Source organism: Genypterus blacodes, unplaced genomic scaffold (assembly GCF_046128005.1).
Source record: "Genypterus blacodes isolate CSIRO-AG114 ecotype Tasmania unplaced genomic scaffold, CSIRO-AGI_Gbla_v1 ptg000105l_1, whole genome shotgun sequence".
Lineage (NCBI taxonomy): Eukaryota > Metazoa > Chordata > Actinopteri > Ophidiiformes > Ophidiidae > Genypterus > Genypterus blacodes.
This window is the reverse complement of record NW_027466909.1, coordinates 2,434,603-2,461,438: the sequence shown is the minus strand read 5'-3', so window position 1 is coordinate 2,461,438 and position 26,836 is coordinate 2,434,603. Positions and strand designations below refer to the sequence as shown.

General features: G+C 46.6%; 1 protein-coding gene across 1 annotated transcript in view; it reads left to right on the top strand.

The window, feature by feature from the left end:
- The window catches only part of camkmt (calmodulin-lysine N-methyltransferase), a 65,449-nt gene extending 40,188 nt beyond the window's left edge, over positions 1-25,261 (top strand). The window contains exons 4-11 of the mRNA XM_076160326.1: positions 3,960-4,020; positions 5,485-5,536; positions 8,390-8,453; positions 11,336-11,402; positions 12,647-12,721; positions 16,797-16,860; positions 18,558-18,689; positions 22,863-25,261. Coding sequence (XP_076016441.1) covers positions 3,960-4,020; positions 5,485-5,536; positions 8,390-8,453; positions 11,336-11,402; positions 12,647-12,721; positions 16,797-16,860; positions 18,558-18,689; positions 22,863-22,961 — 614 coding nt within the window. The 3' untranslated portion in view covers positions 22,962-25,261. The remainder of the gene's footprint in view (positions 1-3,959; positions 4,021-5,484; positions 5,537-8,389; positions 8,454-11,335; positions 11,403-12,646; positions 12,722-16,796; positions 16,861-18,557; positions 18,690-22,862) is intronic.
- Positions 25,262-26,836: the final 1,575 nt, after the last annotated feature.

Sequence of the window (26,836 nt, the reverse complement as noted above, 5' to 3'; positions counted from 1 at the left end):
TCAGTGACACAAACCATGATGCCCCAGATCTCACCTACACTTTGTGCAATTCAAAAAAATTAAATGTTAAAAAAAGTGAAAATTCAAAAGTCCTGTCTTCAGATCCGGCTCACTTCTTCAATGTGAGCAGTTTAAATTAAAGGCCCCTGGCACTGTCACCACTAAATGGAATGCAGCCATGGTGTGTGTTGTTTGGTCCAAATGTCACCTGCAGCTTAATCGATTGGCACTTGAATGCATTTTGGTGTAGATTGATGACATTTTGTAACATAATGTGCATGAATATGTTTCACCCCCACATGTGTCACACACCACATGAGGCTCCCAGCTCTCTGGTGCCTCACTGTGGTGCCGTAACTACACACACACATCCACACACACACACACACACACACACCCATGTCTACAAATGAACAGTTATACTTTTGCACACAATCTTCCTCAGTTCCTCTCTCTCTCCCTCTCTCTCTCACACACACACACACACACACACACACACACACACACACACACACACACACACACACACAGCTCCACGGTCTTGTGAACTGTGTGTACCCCGTCTAGGCTGGCCAGGGTAATCCGGGCCTCCACTAAAGTAGCCGTGTGAGAGGACAGATTGTCAGTTGATCATGGCCAGCAGAGAGCCTTATCCCTTATTGGATCGGCCATGGAGGAGGCTTAGGAATTATCTGAGGCCTCACTTAATGTGGAGACGGATCACCGCCAGAGAGCCACGGAGCCCGAAGACATGCCGGGCCTAAAGGAAGAGAGAGAGACTGTGTGTGTGTGTGTATAAGAGTGTTGGGGGCAGCTCTGTGTGTGTGTGTTTGTGCCCACTTAACCCCATCTTGACACTTCTCTCACACTGCTTCCTTACCTCCTGTTCCCGTCTCCTTCCCTGTCGGCCCACCCTCCCTCTCAGTCTTCATTCTCACTCATACTCTTCTTCCTCAGCCTCACTCTCCTTCACGTCCTCTTCCTCCTCCTCCACCTCCTTCTCCTCCTCCTCTCCCTCTTTTCTCCCCTCGTCCTCTCCCTCAGCAGGAGACCCGGCAGCAGAGGTTAATAAAAGCCAGGCGAGAAACGGACGACATTTGACTCTGCGGAGATAAAAGGAACAAAGCAGAGTGTGTGATTTGTTAAGGAAGACGTTTGACCAAAGCCACACCTGTCACAGCCTCCTGTGTGACCATGAATCAGGCTGCTGACATTAGTAACACAAGCAGCAATTAGCCCCAAATCAAAGGGATAATTGATTTTGGGTGGCGTTCCTTTTTTCTGCGGGGTCGTCCTCTAACAACTCCTGTCATCACTCGCTGCCTGAAGGAACTATGGGAGATAATTACAAATGTTTAAATGTTCCTTTTGTGGAGAGATTGTCCTGTTTGCTTAAATCTTTCAAAAATCTATATCATAGAACATCAATGTGAGACATAATTAAATTATTATGAGTCCATTATTATAGCGTTACCATGGTATTAAAGTCAGATTTTGAGTTTAAAGTTTTAACAAATTTGACCAGTTTTTGAATATTAAGCTCACAAATTTGGAAAAATACAAAAATGACCCAGTTTAAACTTGAAACATCCTCCGCTGAGTAAGTTTAGGTGCTTAAATCAGATAAATGTTTATAATTCTGAGCTCATCCTTGGCCTCTGAGTGTTTGACCTAATAGTCTCTTCTGTGATCTGAGCCCAATCAGAGTCAGATCATTTTAATCATACATGATCTATTACACAGCAGTGTTTACCATGATTGTTTACCACAGTTATACTATGTAAGTGTGTATATGTAAGTTCAGTATGCAAAGTAGAGGCAAGTTACTAATGTCTGTAGCACCCAACCTCACACTGACGCACTTATATGGTTATCAGGGTAACGCCACGACCTGGTGTCATGAAATAACTACATTCAAATTTGAACACACACTCATCCACACGCATAACACATGCAACACTCACTCACTCACACACACACACACACACACACACACACACACATACAGTTTCCTTCCCTCATCTAGTAATTGAAGGTGAGAAATAATTTCATTATCCTCAGGAAGAGCAATCTGCTCTCTACTACTGATCCCTTCATTTCCTACAGTGCACCTCGACCTGGGAGACACACAAACACACACGGCATACTTATCACTACACACGCACTCATTCACACACACACACACACACACACATACACACACACTTCCCATTACCCCAGGCTGTTAATGTTATTGGAGTTGGGGATTAACCATCAGATTCACATATGCTTTACAAAGCTTTATTATGTAGCTCACTCTCTCACTGCTGCTCTGCTCTCACTCATGCAGACAAGTAGACAAATCTGTCCAATCTGATGGTGGCGCTACAACTTCAACACATTTTTAAAATTTTATTATATTTCCTACTCTGCCTTGGTTGAGGTATAAGCTGTCTCAGTGCCTAGTTTAGTGATTGGGATACACACACACACACACTAACAACACAACATGACGTGAAAACACCATCAGAAAGGGAAGGGTTAAGGTCGGAGGTCAATGTCCATCTTCATGTATAAAGAAGCAGTTAACAAAATTGACACAAGTACACATCAAGCTCGTAAAACACACACACTTAATGAGGATATGACATGTGTGATTAATGAACTGGTCATGTGACGTGTGTGAGGCCGCTGAGTGTGTGATGTGTCTGTGTATGAACTCATCTATGGGACAAAGTGCCTACAGCTCAGAGGCAACAGACAGAAGTTTAAAATGTCTTCCATGTCCCCACGCTCTACTTTAGCTGTCATTGTGTTTTTATGTGAGTGTGTGTGTGTGTGTGTGTGTGTGTGTGTGTGTGTCTGCGCATGCTGCCAGGCCAAGAATTTTTTTTTTAATAGGGAAAAGGAATATTTGGACGTTTTATCAATAGGCATTATTAAATCCTGCTTGCCTGAGCTAATCTTGGCAGACCGGAGCAGGGAAGAGAGAGAGAAAGAGAGGGAGAGGGAGAGGGAGGGAAAGAGAGCAGTGATGTCTGCCCCATGAGGTGAAGAGAGAGCGCCTGTAAGCTGCTTATTATATCGACTACCACCTTTTCTCTCTCCTCCTCCTTCCCTCCCTCCTCCCCTCCCTCTCTCACCACCTCACTCATTTTCTATCTGTGTCTTCCTCCTCCACTTGCTTTCTCCAACTCATTCTACATGCCGCCATTCTCTTTCCCCCCATTCTTTCTTCTCAACACAGTTTAACTGCTTCACATAAGCGCGCGCACACACACACAGATGAATATTTATGTGCGCACACACACACACACACACACAACCTTCTCGTTCAAAGCCAGGAGCAAAAGCTGAAGTTTTATTCAAATGAATGTTTACTTCTTCCACTGCCAAGAGGTGTGTATGTGTGTGTGTGTGTGTGTGTGTGTGTGTGTGTGTGTGTGTGTGTGTGAAGAGGGAGAACAGCATGCAAGTGCACATTTGTGTATATGCGCGTGTTGGTGTGTGTCTCCTGCACGGTAGAGGGAGAAGGGCTGACACTAGGTGATAAGGCAGACAGGCCTGCGCGCTGTGATTATCACCCACTGGACCCCCTGTCACACACACACGCACCCGCACACACACTTGCATACACAGTGCTCAATCAGAGAGTGTGTGGCAAGGATTTAGGATAGACGGACAGACGCAGGGAGACGGAGGAGCCTTGGATCACAGGCATGGAGGAAACAATACAGACAATTATGTGAAAGAATCTCCTCGCTCTTTGTGTTTCATGCTCATATTGAGGTGTTTTGATGTTAAGACGGCAAAATAAAAGCGCCGCCCTTGCATTGGTGACACGATCGGTGTGTTAAATAACTACACACACGCTAACACACGGCGATTGTTGTCCTCTTTCCCATGCCTCACTAACATTACCTCTCTCTCTCTGTGTGTGTGTGTGTGTGTGTGTGTGTGTGTGTGTGTGTGTGTCCCAGGTGTTTGGCCGTCTGAAGAGGTCATGGCTCACTACTGTCTGCAGAAACGTCACATGTTCAAGTGAGTCTCACAACAAACACAGACAAGGAGCCACAATGTTCTCATATGTTGCATTAAACTGCTGCCTTAGTTTAGTTTATGTGTCTGAAAAAGAACAAATCCATAGAAAATCACATTATACAGGTTTAAATATGAAAAAACAAGGTCAAAGGTCAAACAATATGATAAGATTATAAGATTTTGGCAACTGAAATCAGAATCAATACATGAAAAAAGCAAAACGCACTCATCTGATTTGTGGGAATGTTAGTGTAGATATAAAAAGCTGAGACCACAATAAACAGATTTTGAGTATTTTGGTTATTTACAACAAAATTTGAAGTTTGCAACAGATTTTATCCCCCTGAAAAACATTATTATTATTGTTATTATTAATGTTGTTGTTATTATTATTATACATGAATGAGGCCTTCATCAAGAGGGAGCCGGCGGTGTTTAATGGCCTCCTGTCCGCGCCGCGTTTGAACAATCTGCCTCTGCCGGCTCGGATTTCACCGAATAATCTGCCGCACAGCAGGACGTTGTTTTCCCGGATACAAAAGAAGGGAAGAGAGCCGCAAAAACAGAACTCGAGCGCGTCGCTTCCACGTAATGTCGGCACGCACGTGGCGGTCGATCCTGTTCTTGGGGGAAGTGGCAGCGCTCGGTGTTTGATCGTAAATAAGCCAAACCATCTTAATTTTAACGATGATATTTATTTGTGAATGACTCTACTATGTCTCCGCTGTGTCGCCATTTTCTCCATAAACTTTAGTCAGGCAGCTTGTTTGCTTCTTCCTCTATGGTCGACACTGCCGCTGCTCTCTCTCTCTCTCTCTCGCCCCGGGCCTGGCCTCGCACCGTGGCACACGGCGGAGAGGCCTTTTTCTTTTTCTGATATACACTCGAGGTTGGAAACGTCACCCTTTGATTCCCCCCCGACACACACACACACACGCGTTTTAACATTCAAGAGGCGGGGAGGGGAGAGGGAGGGGGGGGGGGGGGGTTATTGATCAGAGCGCCACGGTGAAGGTCAGTGGAGGGATGAAAGAGGAAGAGGCAGGGATAGAGAGGAAGGAGAGATGAAAGTGGTGAGAGAAGAGAAGTGGGGTTGAATGAGCATGCAAGCGACAAAACTCCCTGTGTGTGTGTGTGTGTGTGTGTGTGTGTGTGTGTGTGTGTTTTCTCTGATTTCCTGCTGATTGAGCTTATGCTTCTCAGTGTTCAGTATTCAGCCGTCAGGTTGATGTTTCCAATTGATATTTCTTACCCTGCTGTGTGTGCTGCGTGTGTATTGGGTGTTTGTGTGTGTGCCTGTGTGTGTGAGAGAATATGATCTATGTGCAGGTATGTGATTGTGCTCAGCAAGGTGAATCCCCCCCCCCTCTCTACTGTCTCTCTCTATGTCTCTCTCTCTCTCTCTCTCTCTCTCTCTCTCTCTCTCTCTCTCTCTCTCTCTCATGCTGACTTACTGTCTTTCAGGGGTGCTGTGTGTGAGTTAGGAGGAGGGATGACCTGTCTTGCTGGGCTCATGGTAAGTGAGACAACACACACACACACACACACACACACACACACACACACACACACACACACACACGCCAGCCGTATAGTGACTTGGCGTCACTAATGAAATTGACCCTTACTAATCAATACACAAACAGCATGAGCACATTGTATCTATACTGCTTCATATACATATACAATTATTCACTCTGTGTGTGTGTGTGTGTGTGTGTGTGTGTGTGTGTGTGTGTGTGTGTGTTTGTGTGTGTATTTGTGTGTGCGCCATCATGTGGATCCCTCTAAAAGGAATTTGCTTTTCCACAAGTAATTAGATTAAATTGTGAATGAAACAAATCCAAGTCTTCACCAGTTTCTTTATTCATTTTAGTATAATAATAATAGTAATGTGTTTAAAATATGTCTATTCAAATGTTTAGGATTAATTAATATATGCTGTTGTTGAAAATGTAGTTTGTAGTTGTCTTTCCTCTAAGAGACGTAAGATCTATGTCACACACACACACATACACACACATCTATGCTCACTAGACCCCCCCAGGTGTGACATCTCGCCGTATAGACTAACTCGAGTCTTAAAAGCTATCCTGCATTGACATCCACCCAACACACACACACACACACACACACACACACAAACACACCTATCCACACACACTCACGTCTGTCAGCCATAGGGTTTATTAGCTGGGGTCTTAAGGGCCTTCCACATAGTAGGCGTCAGTGTCCCATCGATCTGCCAGCCGCCATTCTGTGTGTGTGTGTGTGTGTGTGTGTGTGAGTGTGAGGGAGGGAGGGAGCCTGGTTTTATCTCCTGGCAGTCAATACACCGTGTTTTGACATTGGTGGCTTAAGATGGAAACCCTCCTTCACACCTCTCCTTCCTCGTCCTCCCTCCTTCATCTGCCACTGACACCACCTTCCATTCTTCCTCCTGCCGCTCATTAATCACTCCTTTATCTTTCATTTATCTGTCTGTCATCTTTCTCTCTCTCTCTCTCTTTCCTCATATACCGTACACATTTTCGTTTCCTCTGTCTCTGCCTTCATTCCTTTATTCCTTCTTTCCTAGCATGTGCCCTTCCTTCCTTCCTTCCTTCCAATCAAATAAGAGTGTTCAGGTGAAGGCGATAGGTTCAAACCACATAGAGTTTAAACTGAAGACATTACATGAAGATATGAGCAGATGTTTCCTCCGTACGGTGAAGAAACGCTGGATCTTTCTCTTTTGTTTTTTCAGCTTTTAGGGGTATAAGCATTGATTACCAGTGAGTCATGCACAGACATTGTTTGGGCGGCCCTGTTACATATCAGTAAACTGCACGCGTCCATCCTGCTGTGTAGAAAAGAGTCGCTGGCTTTTTGCAAATGATTCTATAATTGAAACCCAGCATGCACGTGGGACCTTAATCTGCACAACGAGCTCCATTTTTGTGCGATTAAAAGCTCCAGACGCTATCTTCACTCTCTACTGCGTATATGTACACCGAGCTGCGGACAGGCTTTAGTTTCAATACTCACAATACAGCAGAACCTCGAAATCTTGATTCTTAAGCACGTAGCCCTGGTGGCTGCCGGGTAAAGTTGGTACTTGTGTGATCTTCCAGCTGGATGCTCCGGTCAAGCCTGGGGGTCCCTGCTCCTGCTGAGCAGATGGTGAGCCGCACAGCAGCACGCGGTGACCCCCTTCACAGATCCTACAGGGGCTCGGATGTGAATATGTGTGTGTGTGTGTGTACAAACATGCATACACTCCCTACAATACTCCCCTGTAAAGATGAGGAAAGATATCAGAAAGAATGCAAACGTTCAAAGATGAGGTTAGAGTTAATGGATGTCGCTATAGAAACACGATGAATGGCCATAACTCTGTGATCTCAAGTCAGACTTATTTGATATTTTGCACATTTAATCCTTGCACAAAACCTAAACGTTCCCCGTTAGGATGAAGATCATTCCCCAAATATCACCAGCATCATCGTTTGTCAGATGAAACGTTTGTGCGCTTGTGTATTTGTCTTGCACTCGATATGCCGCACGTATGACTCACTGTATAGGAGGTGTGTGTGTGTGTCGATACAGTGCCTACTCGCACTTAAACTCGCACACACTCCTTAACACACATTGACAGCCTGACACCAGCGCGCTGATAATACAAAAAAAGGAGCATCGCCGAAGAAAAGCGAATGAGAAAAGACGAGCTTATAGTAAAGCACATACAGTACCTCTCTATCTATATCTCTCACACACACACACACACACACACACACACACACACACACACACACATCCACAGACGCACAGTGAGGCACAAAGCTTTCTATACACACACACACACCCTTCTCATTCTCTGCGTCTCTCTCAGTCTGCGGCGCAAAGTTATATGAAGGGCATCAGGCAGGCCCGGCGAGCCGAGTGCAGAGTGACAGCGGCGGACGGGAGTGATGGCTCAGCCCGATAAACACCCGGCGCCAAATGAAAAGGCTCTGCGCTCGCCATCATCCCCTGTCACAATGCAATTACCGAACAGAGTGATAGCAAGATAGCAGCCCCCACCGCTCGCCGCCGTGATAAAAGTATTGACTGATTTGATTGAATGATTAAAATAATGCAGACATAAAAATGGAGAAGGGGGGAGAGAGAGAGAGAGAGAGAAAGAGAGATGGACCGCCAAGAGTCGAGCTTTATAGATACGCTTATGTCATTACTGTGTGTGTGTGTGTACTCTTGGTTTTGTTCTTTTGTTCTTCTATGTTGTTTCATTTCTCATCTCTCTCCCTCTCTCTCTCTCTCTCTCTCTCTCTCTCTCTCTCTCTCTCTCTCTCTCTCTCTCTCTCTCTCTCTCTCTCTCTCTCTCCCCCAGGTTGCCATTTGTGCTGACGTGAAGGAAGTTCTCCTATCAGATGGGAACGAGAAGTCCATTCAGAGTATCCTTCCTTTCATCTCCCTCTCCCTCTTCCTCTCCTCCGTCTCAGCCCCTCCATCCCTACCTCCGGCTCGCGTTGCTCTTGAATGGATTCATACATTGCTGTACGGGTTTCAGTGTATTTCTACAGACATGTCAGCTTTTAGAAAAAAAAAAAAAAGTGCAAATTGAACAGCAAAATCCTCAAACGTTCAAATCAAATCACCACGTTGTTCACAATTACTGCCTGTACAATATTTATTACATCATAATTACGGTGCAAACTATTGAATGTTGCTTAAAAACTCTAGTAGTATGTAATTAAACTGGTTTTCGCAGCCCCTCTGTCGCCACGCTGCTGAAGAAGAGGAAGAAGAAGAAGAGGTGTTGCACGGTGGCCTTTCCCAAATCTTGCAGCCCTCCTGTGAAAGCAGACAGAATGGCCGTCCTCCTCTTCTTCTCTTCTTTTTGGGCGCAGGCTGCAGATTGAGGGGGGGGCGGTGGGCACCACATGGCCTCCCCCTCAACGTGGCATCTACCAATCCCAGCTGCCTCCAGCGCCATGTTAAGAGCACAGTAATTGCCATCCTGTCACGGTCTCGTCTCAGACTTCATCTTGGTGGCTCCGGCTCGGGGGGGTTCGGCCTTGATAAGTGTTTGAGAAGGCAAAAGAACAATCAAGGTTTGTTTAAGATGTTTTTGTGCGGCGCTGAAGGTTCCAGGCCTATAATTAAGTTTTTTTAGGGACGAATGTTTAGGTGTGAGCGAATTATTGATCATCTCAGCCCGCCGGCTAACAAACTACCTTTTATATTTATTTTTCTTACACTTTTCTCGTCTCTCATCTCTGTGCCCTTTCTCCGCTTCTCCCTTCCCTCCTTCTCTCATCTGATGCTCTTCCAAAACCTCCCGCTTATCCGTTCGCTAACTTTAGAAACGAAGAGAAGAGTGGCGGATTTAGCAGAGTGAGCTCACAAAAGCTGGGAACACAAACATGCAGCGTTTCCATATTTATATTCTCCGTCTCCGTGGCGACCGCTCCTATATGACTACAACAAGACCAAACAATAACATTATGGAGTCTGTACAATGCACACACAAAGAATGAGCCTCTGACCGGCAGCTTTGTCTCGCAGAACAAACGCACAGATGTGACTGTGAGTGAAATCTGTCTGAGAGAATTGAACACACTTACATACACACTCTCACACACACACACACACACAGACGCAGTGAGAGTTTGTTCTACTCTCACGCTCGCCCCGGCCCTTTCACATGCTGTAGACACTTTGAGGAACTTCCCGTCATTGAGGACAAACGCCTCGGTCCTCGTGTACGTGGTCAACCGTTTGTCTTATTGGACGTCCGGCCTCACAATAGAGATGTCACCTCGTGATACCAGACAAGACCTGTACGCCGAAAGGAAACGTCAGCAATGGTTGAGGGTCGAGAAATGTAGAAGTCAAAGTATTCCCTCTTCACCGGCAAAAGTTTCTCAACCTGGTTTTCAGTACAGACACAAACACCCACACGGTGGAGAGGAGACGCTCTAATGTGCTGTGACCTTCAATACTGCGGCTGAAAATCAATTGAAATGTTCCATTAAGAATGATTGATGCATGTCATTGCTGCTCCTTGTCCTCTTCAGGTGATGGTGGCCAAATATTCCCCCAATTTAATGCTCGATAATTCTCTCTCTCTCTCTCTCTCCCTCTCTCTCCCTCTCTCTCTCTCTCTCTCTCTCTCTCTCTCTCTCTCTCTCTGTGTGCGTGTGCTAACCTCTCCCCCACTGGTGTGTGTGTGATGAGATTACATTAAGCTGATCTCAGGTCAGTCATCCCTATACGCCAACACACAGGTGAACAGTGTGTGTGTATTTGTGTGTTTGTATGCCTGTGTGTGTTGTTTCAGGTTGTGTATGTGCGGTAACATATGACAGTTTGAATGTGTGCGAGCATGTATTTTTTTTTCTATACATATCTTTCCACTTTGATTTTTAATCTCCATTCAACTATCTAACATCTACCAGGGTGCCTCTCTCTCATTCTCTCAGTCTCTCTCTCTCTCTCCCCCTCTCTCTCTCTCTCTCTCTCTCATTCACTCTCTCCCTTTCTCGCTCTCTCTCTCTCTGCCCCTCTCTCTCTCTCTCTCACTCTCCCTCTCTCTCGCTCTCTGCCCTTCTCTCTCGCTCTCTCTCTCTCTCTCTCTGCCCCTCTCTCTCTCTCTCTACCCCTCTCTCTCCCTCTGTCGATTGGATTTGTCTCAGCTCTTTGCCGGCTTTAAAGACAAGGAAATCCTAATTGAATTGCTTTGCAACTCCACAAGCCAGTGTATTAATAGACAACTTGACATCAATCGCCCTGCTATTGTCAGTGTGTGTGTGTGTGTGTGTGTGTGTCTCTTCAACTCTTTTTGTGTCTGTGTGTGTGTGTGTGTTAAAAGCCTTCCCATTGATTCAGCTCGAGGCCGCTGTGATGTGGTCCTGCAGCCAGCCAGGCTCTCTGTCCCAGGAGATCATCTTTGCTCAGCCATGCTGTCTCACTCTGCGTGAGTGAGTGAGTGAGTGAGTGAGTGAGTGAGTGAGTGAGTGAGTGAGTGTGTGTGTGTGTGTGTGTGTTTTACCTAAAGAAGGTCTCACTAAGTCTTGGTGTCACTTGATGCAGCTCTCAATGTCCCCTGACTGGTGATGAAGGTGATGTAACCGGTGCTCTTTGTCGTTTCACTTTTATACAAATAAAACACTTAGTGAGGTTTATTTTTATTTATGATCTGTAATGTGCAATTGGATGACTGTCATCTGGTCCTCAAACATCTTTGACCGTATACGCATGTGTAGAACTGTGCAGATGTCATTTCTTCTTCTGTGGTATGAACACGATGGATCCTTGACCGCAGCCTCTCCAGATGTTCGAGGTCTGGTGGAGAAAAACAGACGAACTGAAGTGTTTGGGTCGACGCTCGTGTCTGCCAGGTGAGCGTTTAGAGCTGGAGGTCATTCAGATATCGATGTTGTTGATCTCCAAAATCTCAACACCACAAACTCTCGATACTCTCGTTGAAAGAACTTGATTTTTATCTTCAACATTAAAATACTGATTTTATTTACTCTTTATTGCAGCAAAGTGAAGCCGTATTAGCCAGATGTGTGTTTCTTGAAGGAGTCCCTGCGTGTGTGCGTGTGTGTGTGTGTGTGTGTGTGTGTGTGTGTGTGTGTGTGTGTGTGTGTGTGTGTGTGTGTGTGTGTGTGTGTGTGTGTGTGTGCTTAGCGTATGTGCTCTGATTCATCCAGGCAAAATGATTCCCTTTGATAGGGAGTCCTCATCCAGAAACCATCAACAGAACTTCCCAGCACACACACACACACACACACACCCTGTATGCAAGGACGGACTAAAACCCACTTAATTGTTATCCCTGTTTCAAAAAAGTCAATTTGCCGTTCACTGATCTCACTATTTTGCCCCCCCCTTTCTCTCTCTCCCCCCTCCATCCCCCCCTCGTTCTCTCTCTCTCTCTCTCTCTCCCTCCTGTGCTTATTTACACGAGAAGAAGATGGAGTGAAAAAGTAAACGTATAATTAGGGTACATTACTTTGATTGTTTTCTTTTCAGATTACGCTGCTGTCATCGCCGCGCTGCGAGACAGGGCGAAGGGCAACTCGCTATTGGACTAGGGGAGGGGGGGGGGTCCATATGCACGTGGTGTGTGTGTGTGTGTGTGTATGTGTGAGACATCAATGTGTGCCTGTGTGTGCGTTTGTCACTTTCTCTGACCTCCTGCCGCGAGTGGAGATTGTGTTTCTAGCAAGGCCTAATGTTTTGTTTACTGAGTGTTAATAATGCCTGATTAATAATCCCCCCAATCTGCATGAGAGAGGGCGAGAGAGATAAAGAGAGAGAGAGAGATGGAAAATGGAGTGAGCGAGAGTGGAAAACAAATACGCCCAAAGAGAAGGGACGGTGTGTGTCCGTGTGCGCGGCGTGGTGTAAATGTCAAGTGTCATGTCAGAGCCTTCCTCTCTTTACCTCAGAGACGACATGTCTGCCCTCCACATCACTTCCTCCAACACGCCACTGAGGCAGAAACACAGTGGGGGTCAGAGAGAAAGAGAGAGAGAGAGACCTGAAAGTGTTTGGAAAAAGGAAGAGCTGTGAAAATGTTGGTATTTTATCTGTTTTGTGTGTGTTTTGTGTGTGTGTGTGTGTGTGTTCACAGGGTGGTGAGGTGGGACTCTGAGTCAGACATTTCAGCACTCGAGGGTCATTTTGACATCATCATATGTGCAGACTGGTAGGTATAAACACACACACACACACACACATTCACACTGTTATCTCTGTATCTGTGTGTGTGCGCCTCTTAGGGTGGCAGTTGTGTGTTGCCCCCCCAAATCAGCGCTGGGGGGGTGCAACTTCCATTGACCATCCATCTACACACACACACACACACACACACACACTCAGATGCCCGCCTGCCTCCATTTTACAACAAATTGCCTCGTTTTCATGCTTGGTGTCCCAGCAAATGGATGACTTAGGCAAATTGCAAATAATTGCGCCTTGACAAGGAAGGAGAGACGGACGGATAAAGGAGGAGTGAAGGGAGGGAGGGAGGGAGGGAGGGAAATGAAGACGGAGAGACGGAGCAGCGCCAGCAGGAGGAATCATCGCCTGGTCACTGAAATCTGGCAGCGAATCGAGAATTAAAACTTCATTAAAACTCTTAAGAGGGTAGAATTTACCTTTGAAATACCAGAATAAACTTTTCTTCTTCTTCTTCTTCTTTGGAAATGGCGGCAGTGCTCGACCGCTTCCTGTGCGATTCCGTTCACAAACATCGAACACAGAAGGCCTGTCTGTGTGTTCCCTTTTCTGTGCGCGGGTGAAGCTGCGCGTGTGTGTGTGTTTTTAAGTGCAGCTCTGCCGTCCTCCGTTATCATTATTGTAATGTCACGGTCATTACAGGTAATAGTCGGGTGCAGCACCCAGAGAGAAAGCCGGAGCCGCCGGCTAATAGAGGATGTTTTACAGCAGGCTACTGCATATGCACGTGTGTGTATGATAGGTAGGAGTAGGATGCTCGCTTCTCTCTGTGTGTGTGTCGGTGTGTGTGTGTCACTCTGTGTGACTGAGTGATTGTGTAATCGTTGCAACGGCGGCGCTTGAAGAATGATGGCTGACCGATTAACGGACACGCCATTGTGATGATCACCTGCGAAAAGGTCAACGATGCTGCTTCCACTCTGATTAATTATAGACCCTACGGGTGGTGACGGATCGGCTGCTGAGAGGAGAGGAGAGAAGGAGGAGAGAAAGAGGAGAGGAGGGAAGAGAGAGGAGAAGAGGGAAGGAAGAGAGAAAGGAACATTGATGGAACAAACCAAGGAGACACCAGAGAGAATGAGACATTGGGTTGTGTGTGTGTGTGTGTGTGTGTGTGTGGGTGTGTGTGTGTGTGTGGATTCCAGCAGTGGGCATGTGGGTGGCATAGAATCCTTGGCTTGGTTATTGGCACGTCCCCTGTCTCCATAAGCTGTCCATGTGTGGGCACTGAGATAAAGCTCTCCCTCTGTGTGTATGTGTGTGTGTGTGTGTGTGTGTCTATTTGTCATTAGCATCTTCCCTAGCGTCACTTTTCACACACACACACACACCTCTTCAAAACAATTTCTCAATTTATGGATTCATGTCTCGTTTGTGTAACCGGATGTGTGTGTGTGTGTTTTGTATTTTGCGTGATGGATGCTGAGCCAGTACCAAAAGTCTTCCTCTCTGCAGTCGTCACGGCGATGTGATGCCGCTGTTTCCGGCTGCTGTCACCGTCCTGCTCGTTCACGTTCGTGCGTGTGAGGAGGCGGATATAAAGCCGTGACCTTTGACCTCCAATCAGTTGAGACAGGGTGCTGTGGTTATGTGTTGCTGGGGTCGGCGTGAGACAATGGGCCTCTGAGGCGACCTTAGAGGACGACACTGACCGTCAGATTGTTTCAGTTATGGGTTTGACGCTCACACACTCCACCCGTACGTCATCACGCCTCATCCAGGGCCGATTTGCTGAGCGGCGCTGGTTTGCTACAGATGAAAATAAACGAGGAGCTGTTTGCGGCGTGGTCGTGACTTTTCGGTCCTGTCCTCTCGGTGACTCGCCGTCCTTCCCCTGACCCCCCCACCCCACACACACACACACACACACACACACACACATACATCTCAGCGCACTTCCTCCTTTTCCGTAACCACTCACGTTTCCTGTTGAACCCGTATCTGTAGCAAAACAAACCAAACACAAAACCTCTCACCTTTCAAGTTAAATAAACTTTGCACCTTCGCTAACCTCAGAAGAATAATAAACTTAGCACACATACACACACACACACACACACACACATCCTGGGCTCAGGGTGGTGAGACCTCATTTACTTTACACCCATGTAACTGTGCTTTTGTGTGTGTTTGTGTGTTAGTGTGTTGGTGTGTGAGTGTGTTACGATAAAATTTGTAGATCAGATTTGTATGTCTCAAAAAACAGGGGAAATTGTCACTTTATCTGCTTTTATTGGATTATTGTTGCTGATTTGGGGCTCGTTTCTTTAACACATTTATTGATTTATTGATTTATTATTGAACAAATCAATTGAAAGCCGAATGCCTCCAGACTCTTCAGGTCGCAGAGTTTGTGTGTGTGTGCAGAGTGACACGTCACCGGATTATGTCTAATCTGAACTGTATTGTTGCATTTCAGTCAAATTACTCTACTCTCATCTGCGATAATAGGCACACACACACACGTGCACACACACACACACACACACACACACACACACGTACTCATTTGTGTAATGGATTGAAATTGTCCATTGTGGATATAGAGACAGGTGTCACCTTTTGATGAGAGTTGATTTGGGATTTAGGGCTGCGTGTGTGTGTAAGCGTGTGTGTGTGTGTGTCTCATTTAGCATATTGCTAATATATAAAAAACAGCATATTTCCTCTGATTTGGTTGTGTGTATGTGTCTGAGGTATAAGTTATGTGTGGTTCATTAGCATATTTAAATGAGCGCAGTAAGTCGTTACAGAGGAACTCTCTCTCTCTCTCTCTGTCTCTCTCTCCCTCTCCCTGTCTTTCTCTCTCTCTCTCTCGCTCTGACACATTCTTCAAAGTGGCGTTTAGCGACTCTCTCATTGTGGTAAGCAGTTTTTAAAGTGTCTCATCCAGACTGTAATTAAAAAACGTCTTCTCGAGGCTTCGACGTGCTTCAAAGAGGCCGTCTGATAGAGCCCCAAACCCTCCTGACCAACACACACACACACACACACACTTATCTTTATCTTTAAGTTCCCGTTTTATCTTTAGAAAACTCCAAACCCAGACGCTTCTCCTCGCCGCGTCCCGTCTCTTTCATCCTCACATTTGAATCGCTCGCAGATCGAACTCACTTTAACGCTCAGTCACCTACGCGTTCGCCACTTATAGACACGGAGTACAACACACACGCCTGCTCCCCCATTAGCACCCCAATAATCTGATAGTGAGGTAATTAGACCTTCATAGTGTTTAATTAAATCCTAACTTTTGTCTTACATGTTATCACACAGCAGCAGTATGAGACACCCAGTTAGCAGGGTTAGGCCCCGCCTCTCACGCCGCCAGCTCGCTGTCCCACCTCGTCCTCCACCACATCTCATCAAATAAAGTTATTTTGAATCAGGAGTTGTTGCTTGCAGGCGGAATCCAGACGATGAGAACACACAGCTTTTGTCCCCCACACAAACACTTTCTCTCTCTCTCACACACACACACACACACACACATACACACACACACAGTACATATCACAGGATTGAGATGGAAGCAGGTAATTAAAATTTGTTAACTTTTAACTGATGTTTGATTTGTTTCGTCCCCTTTCACTGTTTTTCTTCTCATTTCCTCACATTCACCTCAAGGCGCCAAAAAACAGGAGATGCATTTGTTTCCCTTTTTGAAGCGCCTAGACAAAGGTGTGTGTGCTCGTGTGTGTATGCAGTAGTCGATAATATCTGCGCATCTCTTTGGATTCTCTTGATGTCCCGCTCGGTTCCTCGACAGCGCGGCGCAGATGAATCCACGGCGGTGCACGTGAGCGAGCAGGCGGGCGAGCGAGGGCCTTACTCATGCAAATTGTTTTTCCTTCCTGCTGTCGCTGGATTTATTTGTAAACAAAAAGAAAATAAATGGCCTCCTGCGTTATCTGGAGACGCTATCACAGGAATTTATTCTAACCTGTCTGCCCCCCTCCCTCCCCTCCCCTCTCTCTCTCTCTCTCTCTCTCTATCTCTCTCTCTCCCTCTCTCCCTCTCTCCCTCTCCCTCTCTCTCTCCCTCAGTTTGTTCCTCGACCAGTACCGAGCCAGCCTGGTTGATGCCATAAAGAGATTACTACGGCCCAATGTAAGTGTGTGTGTGTGTGTGTTTTGCCTGTAAGTGGCTACTGTACCCCCCCCCGCCCCGCCCCCCCCCCCACTCCTCTCAATCCTAATTACACTGTGCACATTAATGGCCTGACAGGATTAATATCATGTAATGCTTTAATGCGTATTATGAGCGACTTGAATGCATCGCTCTGATCTCTCTCGCTCGCTCTCCGCCTTCGCCTTCCCTTCATCGTAAAGCCGAGGCGACTTCTCCCTTTTGGCCGCGCGATAAGACCCCACGCTGTGACAGCCAAAGCAAATAGGGGGGGGAGAGAGAGATAGGGGTCGAGATTCCTATTCATCTGAGAGAAGCGGGAGGAGGCGTTTAAGTACAGAGAGCGGACTGCTATGGGGAATGTCTCCTTCTGAAAGAGAGACGAGAGCGAGGACAGCACAGGGAGGGAGGAAGAGGAGGGAGCCAGAGAGAGAGAAGGGGAAGGGATGGGAGAGCGGAAGGAGAGGCGTTCCGGTTCCTCCCGTATGTCCTGCATCACAAACAGAACTTCATGGCTGCTGTGAGGAAGCTGATGGGTGCAGTTCAGAGACAAACGCCACATCTGTCCGTTGTGGCACATCTGGCTTCATCTCTCTCTCTCTCTCTCTCTCTCTCCCTCTCTCTCCCTCTCTCTCCCTTTAATCCAGCAGAGATAATTCGGGGGCTAATATGATTTGAGTGTTGGCCATCAAACGGCCGCCACAACAAGCTTTGACAAATATTTAATAATTTGTTAAGCTGATTAAACAATTAAACAAGCAATTAATTCTCTCATCTAATGGCACTAATGTGTTGTTTCTGACAGAGGTGGTCCGCACGGCGAGCGACGTCCCCTTAATCAGCTGATTAGCGCCGGAGGAATTTAGTCCGTCTGTGTTGCTTTGTTAGTTTTGAGGCAGAGGGAAGAACTGCAGCTGCAGATACTGATGAAGAGGAGGGTGATCCTGCCGCGTCTGCACCTTGTTGTTCCCTCGGCTCGCGGTGGTCCGTCGGCGTGCACATGCTCATGTGTTCACGTGTGTGTTGCTGTGCACGTCCCCCTCGCCTCAGTGTAATTAAAAGCACAACAACGCGTTCGAAATGAGAAACAAAACTGAAAACTGAAGCATTTCAAAGAAACTTTGAACCTGTTAGTAATCCTCCTGTTTGGACGGGACCGCCTGTGGTGCACACACATGCACACGCGCACACACACACACACACACACACACACACACACACATGCATAGTCATTTGCAGTGTAATTTGGATTAATGGAGCTTTAATCCTTTTGTTTCTTCCTTACTATCATACCTGATCCAAATCAAAGGAAAGAAAAACAAGCTGGACTCTTAATGAGACGCTGCATTAGTGTCCAAGACAAGACACACACCAAAGACAGACATTTGGGGAAAAAAGAGACTGATTAAACTGATTTCACTAAAATTTAACTTCCTCATAGACTTGAAAGTTGTGTTTTTTCAGCTGTAAAAAATGTAATAATATGCAAATATGCTACAAACGATTGCAGTGTAGCTCCTCAAAGTAAATAGAGTAAATTTAACTCAACTTTACCTCCATCACCTGTTTGTTTTTTCATTTAATTCACTGGAACTCAATATACAGTCATGATCCCTAACTCACTGGTCACACACACTCTCTCAGCGTCCTGTTCTTAGTTGTGTGTTGTGTGTTGTCAGGGCACGGCGCTGGTGTTGGCCCCACAGCGAGGAGAGACTCTGAGCCTGTTCGTCCAGCTGGCCCAGCAGGACGGCCTGTGTGTGTGTCAGCACCGCCAGTACGACGCACACGTCTGGGACGTGCACCTAAAGGTGAGACGCCCACACGGCCTCAGGCTCAGGCTCAGTGTGAGACACACGGGACAAAGGGAGACTGCAGATGAGACAGATCAGAAGATGAGCTCAATGGTGTTAATTTTATATTATAGTAGAATTCTGGGTAGTTATTGACTATAAAGCTAAATCAGATTACTGTTTGGCCTTGGAGGAGGTATGTGCTCTTCAGCTTCTGTCTCTGTGTTAATTGGTCCTAATCATCCTTTTATCTTTTTTTGTTTTAATTTTCTTACATTCAGCCTCCTCATACTTTTGAAGTATTACTTCTGTTTTTTAGTTTTTGGTTTTGAGTTTTGTGGTGTTTAGAGAAACCTTGAGAAAAAAAAATCTGGTTGGCATGAGTGTGTGTGTACAAGCATGTGTCTGTGTGTGTGTGTGTGAGAGAGAGAGAGAGAGAGAAAGAAAGAGAACAAGGGTGAAAACACAACACACATAAATCGGCAGCGTTAAAAGAAGAAGTGGTGTCCAGCTGTTAACTCCATTACACACACACATGGTCACACACACATGTGGGATACACACATGTAGTACACACTTCTACAAAGGAACAGGACAGCGAGAAGTAGGTGAAATTGGTGCGCACATCGCCACACACAGGTGGGACAATTGGACAGAGCGGCAATTAAAGTGCCTGCTCACACTGCCTGATTCTCTCTCTCTCTCTCTCTCTCTCTCTCTCTCTCTCGCTCTCTCCTCTCTCTCTCTCCCTCTCTCCCTCTTACTATCACGCTCCTGACCCCCTCCCTCTCCCTCTCTCTCTCTCTCGCTCTCCTCCCCTCTCTCTCTCTCTCTCTCTCTCTCTCTCTCTCTCTCTCTCTCTCTCTCCCTCTTGCCGTTCAAGACCGTTTTAAAATGCATTCCGTGCTGTGGGAGTTAAATAAAGGGGTGATGTCATTTGGGGGGAAGAATGTCATAAAAATCAGGAAATTGGGCCCAACGACGATGGATGTCTAAGAAATGGGGGAAGTGAAAGCGCAAACTCAGTGTGTTTAGAACCGCTGCTGCCCCGAGCCCAAAGTGTGTGTGAGGTTTGGTTGGGAATTATTTCCATGATTTCCACCAGCCATTTCCTAAAATTGTTCTTCAGTGCGAACAGTGAAATGTAGACACGTTGTGGAAAAAATTACCACTAGAATCTGCTCTTTTTTTTCTTTGTTAGACCATTTGGCTCGCTCTTGAAATGAACCCAGCCCCCCCCCCCCCCCCCCCCCCACACACACACACACACACACACACACACACATACACACTGGGGTCAGGTGCTGTGAGGACAAGTTGAAGTGGCCTCCTCACATCTGAAGGTGATTAAGTCTCCTCTGCTTATCTTCTGATGAACACCCTGAACCCCCTCCCTACATGTGTGTGTGTGCGTGTGTGTGTGTGCCTGACTTACTGACCATTCTGCAGCAGACTAGAGACACACACACACACACACACACACACACACACACGAAAACACACACACACACACCCATGCCTAAGAAACGAGCTATATCACAATCCCACGCAGACCAGACATCACACAGACGGTGTATTGGCTAGACATTACACACCAACACACACACCGCATGATGATATCACAGCGAAACATACACTACTACCAGCACACACACACACATACACACACACTTCCAAATGAGCAGCTGCTGCTCATTTGCACTACAGATTAGCTTTCTTCGGCTATATTTACTTTCAGTGGGTGGACCAGAAACACAAAACAAAACCAGTATCAAACCCTGCAGTGGAACACACACACACACACACACACTGTGGATTTACTTTCACTGCGGCTTAAACAATCAAAAGCTTCTTCACAAACAGCCTGTGTATCAGTTTGAAGGGAGAAACTGTCGCCTGGAATCAAGAAAGTCTGACTGCAAAATGTCTCTAAGTTGATGAGGAATAAACTGTAATTGTATCAATCAATCAATATATTTCATTAATTATTTATTTTATTTTGCTCCTCAATATCTACTAATAAAATGCCCAAAATGTTTAACAAGTTTACATTTATTTGTAACCTTGTCAAGCAGACCAATTGTCACTTTTGCTCCTGTAACTCCTCCCGCACTGACGTGTGGATACGTGAATCAAACGCACCTCCAGCGACGCTCCAGACGCCGTACACGACAGCAGTTTGACAGCATGTGCCAAACATGCCAACTTTGATTTTGTTTGGAATACTCTCTCTCATTCTGTGTGTGTGTGTGTGTCTGTGTGTGTGTGTCTGTGTGTGTTTGTGTGTGTGTGTCTCAACAGAGAGTCAGAAAGTGTTTTTAGCAATTCTTTACAAATCATCTCTAAGACCCCCAGCTCTGTACTCTGCAGTTTTCCAAACACACTCGCACACGTACATACTCGAGGGATTGCGGCGTGTGTGTGTCCGCGTGTGTGTGTGTGTGTGTGTGAGGCGTGCGCTGGGACGGGCAGACAGGGCTCGCGCGTTATCCTCTTATCCCCACTGTTGTGGAATAGAGAGGCAAGCAGCTGGAGGGACTGCAAGCAGCCTGATAATGCCGGCGCTATTTTCTAACCCGCCATCTTAATCTTGTTACTCAAATGGTTGTGAAGAGAGAGTCATGAATTTTAATTTCTCTCAAACGCACACACACACACACACACACACACACACACACACACACACACACACACACACACACACACACACACACACACACAGGAGAGATGTGTGCACACGTGTAGATTCTGGGCTCTCACACATGCATAAATAGTAACCCCACTGTGTCCATGCACTCACACACTCTCACTCCACTTCTTCCCCTCTCCTTCCCTCCTTCCCTCCTTCCCTCCCTCTCTCACTATCTTTTTCCTTCTTTCTCTCTTTCTTTCCTTCTCGGCTGCCTGGCTACCGCCCCTCTCTCTCTCCCGCCTCTGCCCATATCTTCTCCTCTCTCTCTCCTCCTCCTCCTCCTCCCCCTCTATCTCTCCATTCCCTGCATCACGACCACTTCTGTACTTAGTGGAGCCTGTCGTTCTATCCCTTCCTCCGCTCGCTCCTGATCCCTTGCTCTCGGTTTCCTTAATCCCACAGAGAGGGAGAGAGAGAGAGAGAGACCCCAGACTTCCACTTCATCCTTCCTTCGTCTCAGAGAGCCCCATCTTTCACTTCCCCTCTCTCTCTCTCTCTCTCTCTCTCTCTCTCTCTCTCTCCTTCTCTCCGTCCATTCCTTGTTTGCTTCCTGTGTGGTGGGGAAGAGAGAAAGAGAGAGAGAGAAGAAAAGGGAAGTGATGAGCACAAGAGAGGGAGACAGAAACCAGGGAGAAAGTGGCAATGAAATGAACGACTTACACCTGGTCTGGGGAAAAAAAGAAGAAAGTATTGTGGTGGAGGGGGTGGAGGGATGGAGGAGGTGAAGAGATGGAGGAGGCGGAGGGGGTGGAGGGGTGGAGGGTTGTAGGGGTGGGGCAGGAGGCGATTTACGCAGCCACCCATGAAGCTGATTAGGCAGCCTGCGATCAGGAGGAACAGCTTTGCCTGTTAAACTTTTCACCTCTGCGAGCCCTCAGCTCGTGCAGTGGTCGCGCCTCCCCCCTTCTCTTTCTCTCTCTCTCTCTCTCTCTTTCTCTCCATCCCCCCCATCCTACGCTTTCTTGCTTCTTCCGCCTGGTAGGATTTGAATGTGAATGCTGACCGCGGCCTTCGTAGCGGGCTTAGCTCAGGGGGGCGCGCAGCTGCACCTCCACGCCCAAATACCCCCTGGGCGGCAAACTCTCTCTCTCTCTCTCTCCCTCTCTCTCTCTCTCTCTCTCTCTCTCTCTCTCTCTCTCTCTTTGAGGGTCACAGGTTCAACCATAGGCTGGTAGGATGGAGAGGCATCCACTGAGAGATAAGGCACATTAAGGGTGACTAAAAAAAGGATTGACTGAGGGAAAAGGGAGAGGACAGGAGAGGAGAGGAGAGATGCACACCAATTCTTTATAGGGCACAAATCTTAATAGTAGTGTTTTAGTAGTAGTATGTTATGAAGACCACAAAGATCTGGAGCAGGATCTGTGTTTACTCAATCAAACGTGGACTAAACTCACTTTCATGTCATTACATCACAGAGGATGGGAGAGTTTTGTCCTCTGATCAAGCTATTTACAATCTTTCCTTGTTAATGCTGTTCAACGTTGTGCACGTTTCAGATGCAGCAGGAGGGAAAAGACGCCTATGACGAGAACATCCACTACCCTCTGCTCATCACTCTGACCAAAGGACCTCAGCCTGTCAGCCACGCTCAGTAAACCAAAACACACACCCACCGTACGGCTCCACATGCTTCACACACACACACACACCATGTCAACGACTCCATCCACAGTGGCACTGGCAGTATAAGAGTACAGCAGAGTGGGAGGTTAGCTTAGCTGCTAAACGTTTGTTGATAGCAGCTTCTGAACGTATTTAGAGTCAGATTGTGTAGAGTGTTGTTGAGGAACAGTTTTATTTATAACGCAAAACAGCCACCCTGTCAACGAACCAGTCAGTCAGTCAGTCAGTCAGTCGGTCAGTCGATCAACACTGTGTGAGCCTTTGAAGTACTTAGCATGCTAGTTGATCAGCCAGATAGCCGTTCATGCTCTCAACCAATAGTTTTAAGTCATTTACTCAGCGAACTGGTTAGTCAGTCAGCACAGCCGCATACGGACAATCAGACAGTCAGTCGGCCTTCTTTACCTGTCAGTATTAACCCTCGCCGCCCTGGAAACCCGCACGTAATTCATTAACTATCACAGACTGCGGATCAGCTTCTCTCTGTGTTTCCTTTATGTCTCATTGCTTCTCTGTCTTTAACATCCCTAACACAGTCCATTCATTCAGGTCAGAGGTCAGTATTAAGAACTTCAGTGGCCCATTAATGTATTACGGCACAATCAGACGAGGCAGTAGTTATCGTCGTCGCTTGGGCACTGCTGATTTAACTACATCGCCATGGATACAGGTCTCGCAGTCGTCCAACTCCCAAACGCACCTGATAAATCTGACTTGTCTGAACTCGAGTAAGTGTGAGTGTGAGATTTTGTGAAGGGCGAGACAGAGATATGACGCATTGATGCAAAACATCTTTGTTTCTACATGTATGTGACCCCAAAACTGTGCAATAGACTTCCTAAAAAGTGCGATGTTGTGCAAACGGTGTTCAGGGTTCCCGTTCTGACTCCTTCACCAAGCCGCAGTGTTACATTTGTGTTTGTTGCAGATGATGTTCTCATATATATGAACTGTCTCCGGATGTCCAAACAGCCTCGAGAGCAAATGTGTTTTCTAGTTGCTCCTCCATTTTAGTGTCCGCGTGTCTTGAACGTTCCCCTGTTTTACTCAGGTCTATTCCTATACATTTATACGTCCAGTCTTCTGATTCTTGTGGTATTTTGAAACTGGGAGTGTCAGTGGTTGTCAGTGACTCGGGCCCAAAGTTGTTCCATATTTCACTGTGATCCAAGAATCTATGCAGTATCTTGCGTTTCCTGACTTTCACATTCCTCACTTTCCAATAACATTCATGTGTTACTAAGCAGAAACCTGACTGGCATTCTGGCATTACACACACACACACACACACACACACATACACACTGCATGCACGGCAAAACTAATGTCGTGCTCATACTTGTTGCCATCGGTGGACTAACTCATCCATCCCATTCCCGACCATGACTGCGCCCGAGGATTCTGCCGCCGTCTGCTCCTGTACAGTGCCGTCACATCAGTGCACTCTGGCATCGCCGTCGATTACAACTGACGCACCAACGTTTCACTGTGATGTCATGTTTACGTACAGCGACGTCATTACTCCTAGGTTGGATGCTATTCCTGCATGCTGTGATACAACCACTACTCACTGTGACCACGACAGACAGTTTGGGAACCTGGAGTCTGACTGTTTGGCGTGCGCCCTGCTCACCACGTTCTCGCCTGTGTTTTGGACATTGGTGACTATCAATACGTATTTATGCCTTCCTCAACATCAACAATATTTCCACAGCCAACGGCTGACAGTAAACAAACATTACTGTGCGTATAAGTGCTTTGTTCCCACAGATTGAAGTCTCTGTATTGTGTGATGCTGCAACTTGTCTGTTTTCTTGGTTCTCACTCTCACTGATCACTTAAAGGCCGTGTTCACACTGATGCAGATAGATTTTGAAATCGGTTTTGTACCTCCATCCATACCCAAGATGAAGCGTGAGATGAACCATAGAGACGCGTCCGTAATCACTCCATGCGTTCATATTAGATTTAGTTGAACTTTGCACTGTGGATTTTAGACTCAGTTTTTATGTTATATAGAGATAAACTTAATTAATTAACTTTAATTATCTTAGAACTTTCGTTTGGGCACAAAAATTTCAACAGGAATAAATAAATTAAGTATCCGTATCAGTGTGGGCGTGGCCTCAGGCGGTGGGTTTTTCTGTGTCACTATGCCAAAAATCTTCCAGTTCACTGTAACTTCTGGGTTTGAATGTTGTGCTTTTCTTTCTACACAACAGTGAAATATTTTTGTGGATGAATATGAATGAATAAATTATCTTCAGAAAGATTTTCATCTGTGTGTCCTGTGTCGGAGGAAATGTGCATTGTGGGGGATCGGGTTAACAAACCTGCTGGTCGGCTGTGTTCCATAATTAATCTGCAAAAATCCTCTGTTAAACACTCACCAGTATAATAAAGTTTCCTTCAGGCCCAGATCGGCGGCGGCCTGTGTTTCAAACACAATGGCCTCCTGCAGGCTAAGCTGGTGCCAGACAAGGTAACACACTCACACACACACACACACAAATACACACATATCAAGCCCAGTCAACAGTCTACCCCTCCACAGGAAGAAAAAGGAGAGGGATAAAAGGGGGAGGGCAGGCGGTGCACAGCAGCTAATCCTACAGGCTCACTCCTCTGTTTATCAGTTAGGAAGAGGAGGGAGAGTTGGCAGAGAGGGAGGGACCAGTGATGATCTGTCTTTTGATATTTTAAAGAGGTATGTTCTCTCCTCCTCCCCAACACTCTGCTGGAGAGATGGAGGAGCCAAAGGGAGAGATGGCGGCTGGGAAAGACGCCGAGACATGAAGCTAGATGCGGGCGAGCATATGGAGGGATAAGGTGAAGGAAACGAGGCAAGGCTAGATTGAAACGACGGGGGAAAGGATGAGAAGCTGACTGAAGAGAGTGAGATTGACTGGCCGAGTGAGTGATTGAGCAGAGAGAGGGAGGGAAAGAAAGGCAGACACAGAGAGAGAGAGAGAGAGACAGAGTGCTCCCGGCTCGACACAAGGGCCCCATTAACTTGACCACTTGCCCTTTGCACACAAAGGCAGGGCCGGCCCACCGCCCCTCCCACCCAATTATCCACGATTAGGCTCAGTGCACTGTGTCAAGATGGAGAGGGAAGGAAACGAGGAGAGGGGGAGACAGAGGCGAGCAAAGGGAGGAGTGAGAGGAGGGTATGGTGGTGCGAGTGGAGGACGGGAAGAAGGCGAAGGGTTAGTGATGAAGCAGGAAACATGGCTGACAACAAACAAGGATTTACAATGTTTCATTTAAGCATGCAGGAGTGTTACATGGTGTGACGTGTGTGTGTGGGTGTATGCGTGTGTGTCCTTCCTCCCTCCACCATTTACCATCTTGCATATGAATTTAAACCTGTTCCATAATCCAGATTGCAGCCACAATTACTACGTCCCCTAGACTGCAATTAAGGTAAAAATAGGATCAAGCTGTATACATGTAAAGAATCCATACTTCCTCCTCTGTATACACACATGCTGCAGTATACGAGGAGGAAATGCAAGAGGAAGTGATTCACACTCCGACAAAGATGTTTTCGTGCCACACTAAACACAAAACGATCAATCCCACACTTCCAAGTACATTTCGGCCTAAGGATATAGAAGGCGACCGCAGGATGAAGCTTGTTGGAGTTCCTCTTCCTCTCAGAGCGTCAGCAGGATAGATTACATTAGACTATACAGGTGCAGCAAACAAACAGCAACCTCAGTGACTCACAAGACATATAATGCCAGTGTGTGTGTGTGTGTGTACGTATTAAGACTTTCTGTTCCCCCCCCCCCCCCAACAAAATAAAAAAGAAACCTCTCAAAACCTTTCAAGCCTTTTCCTC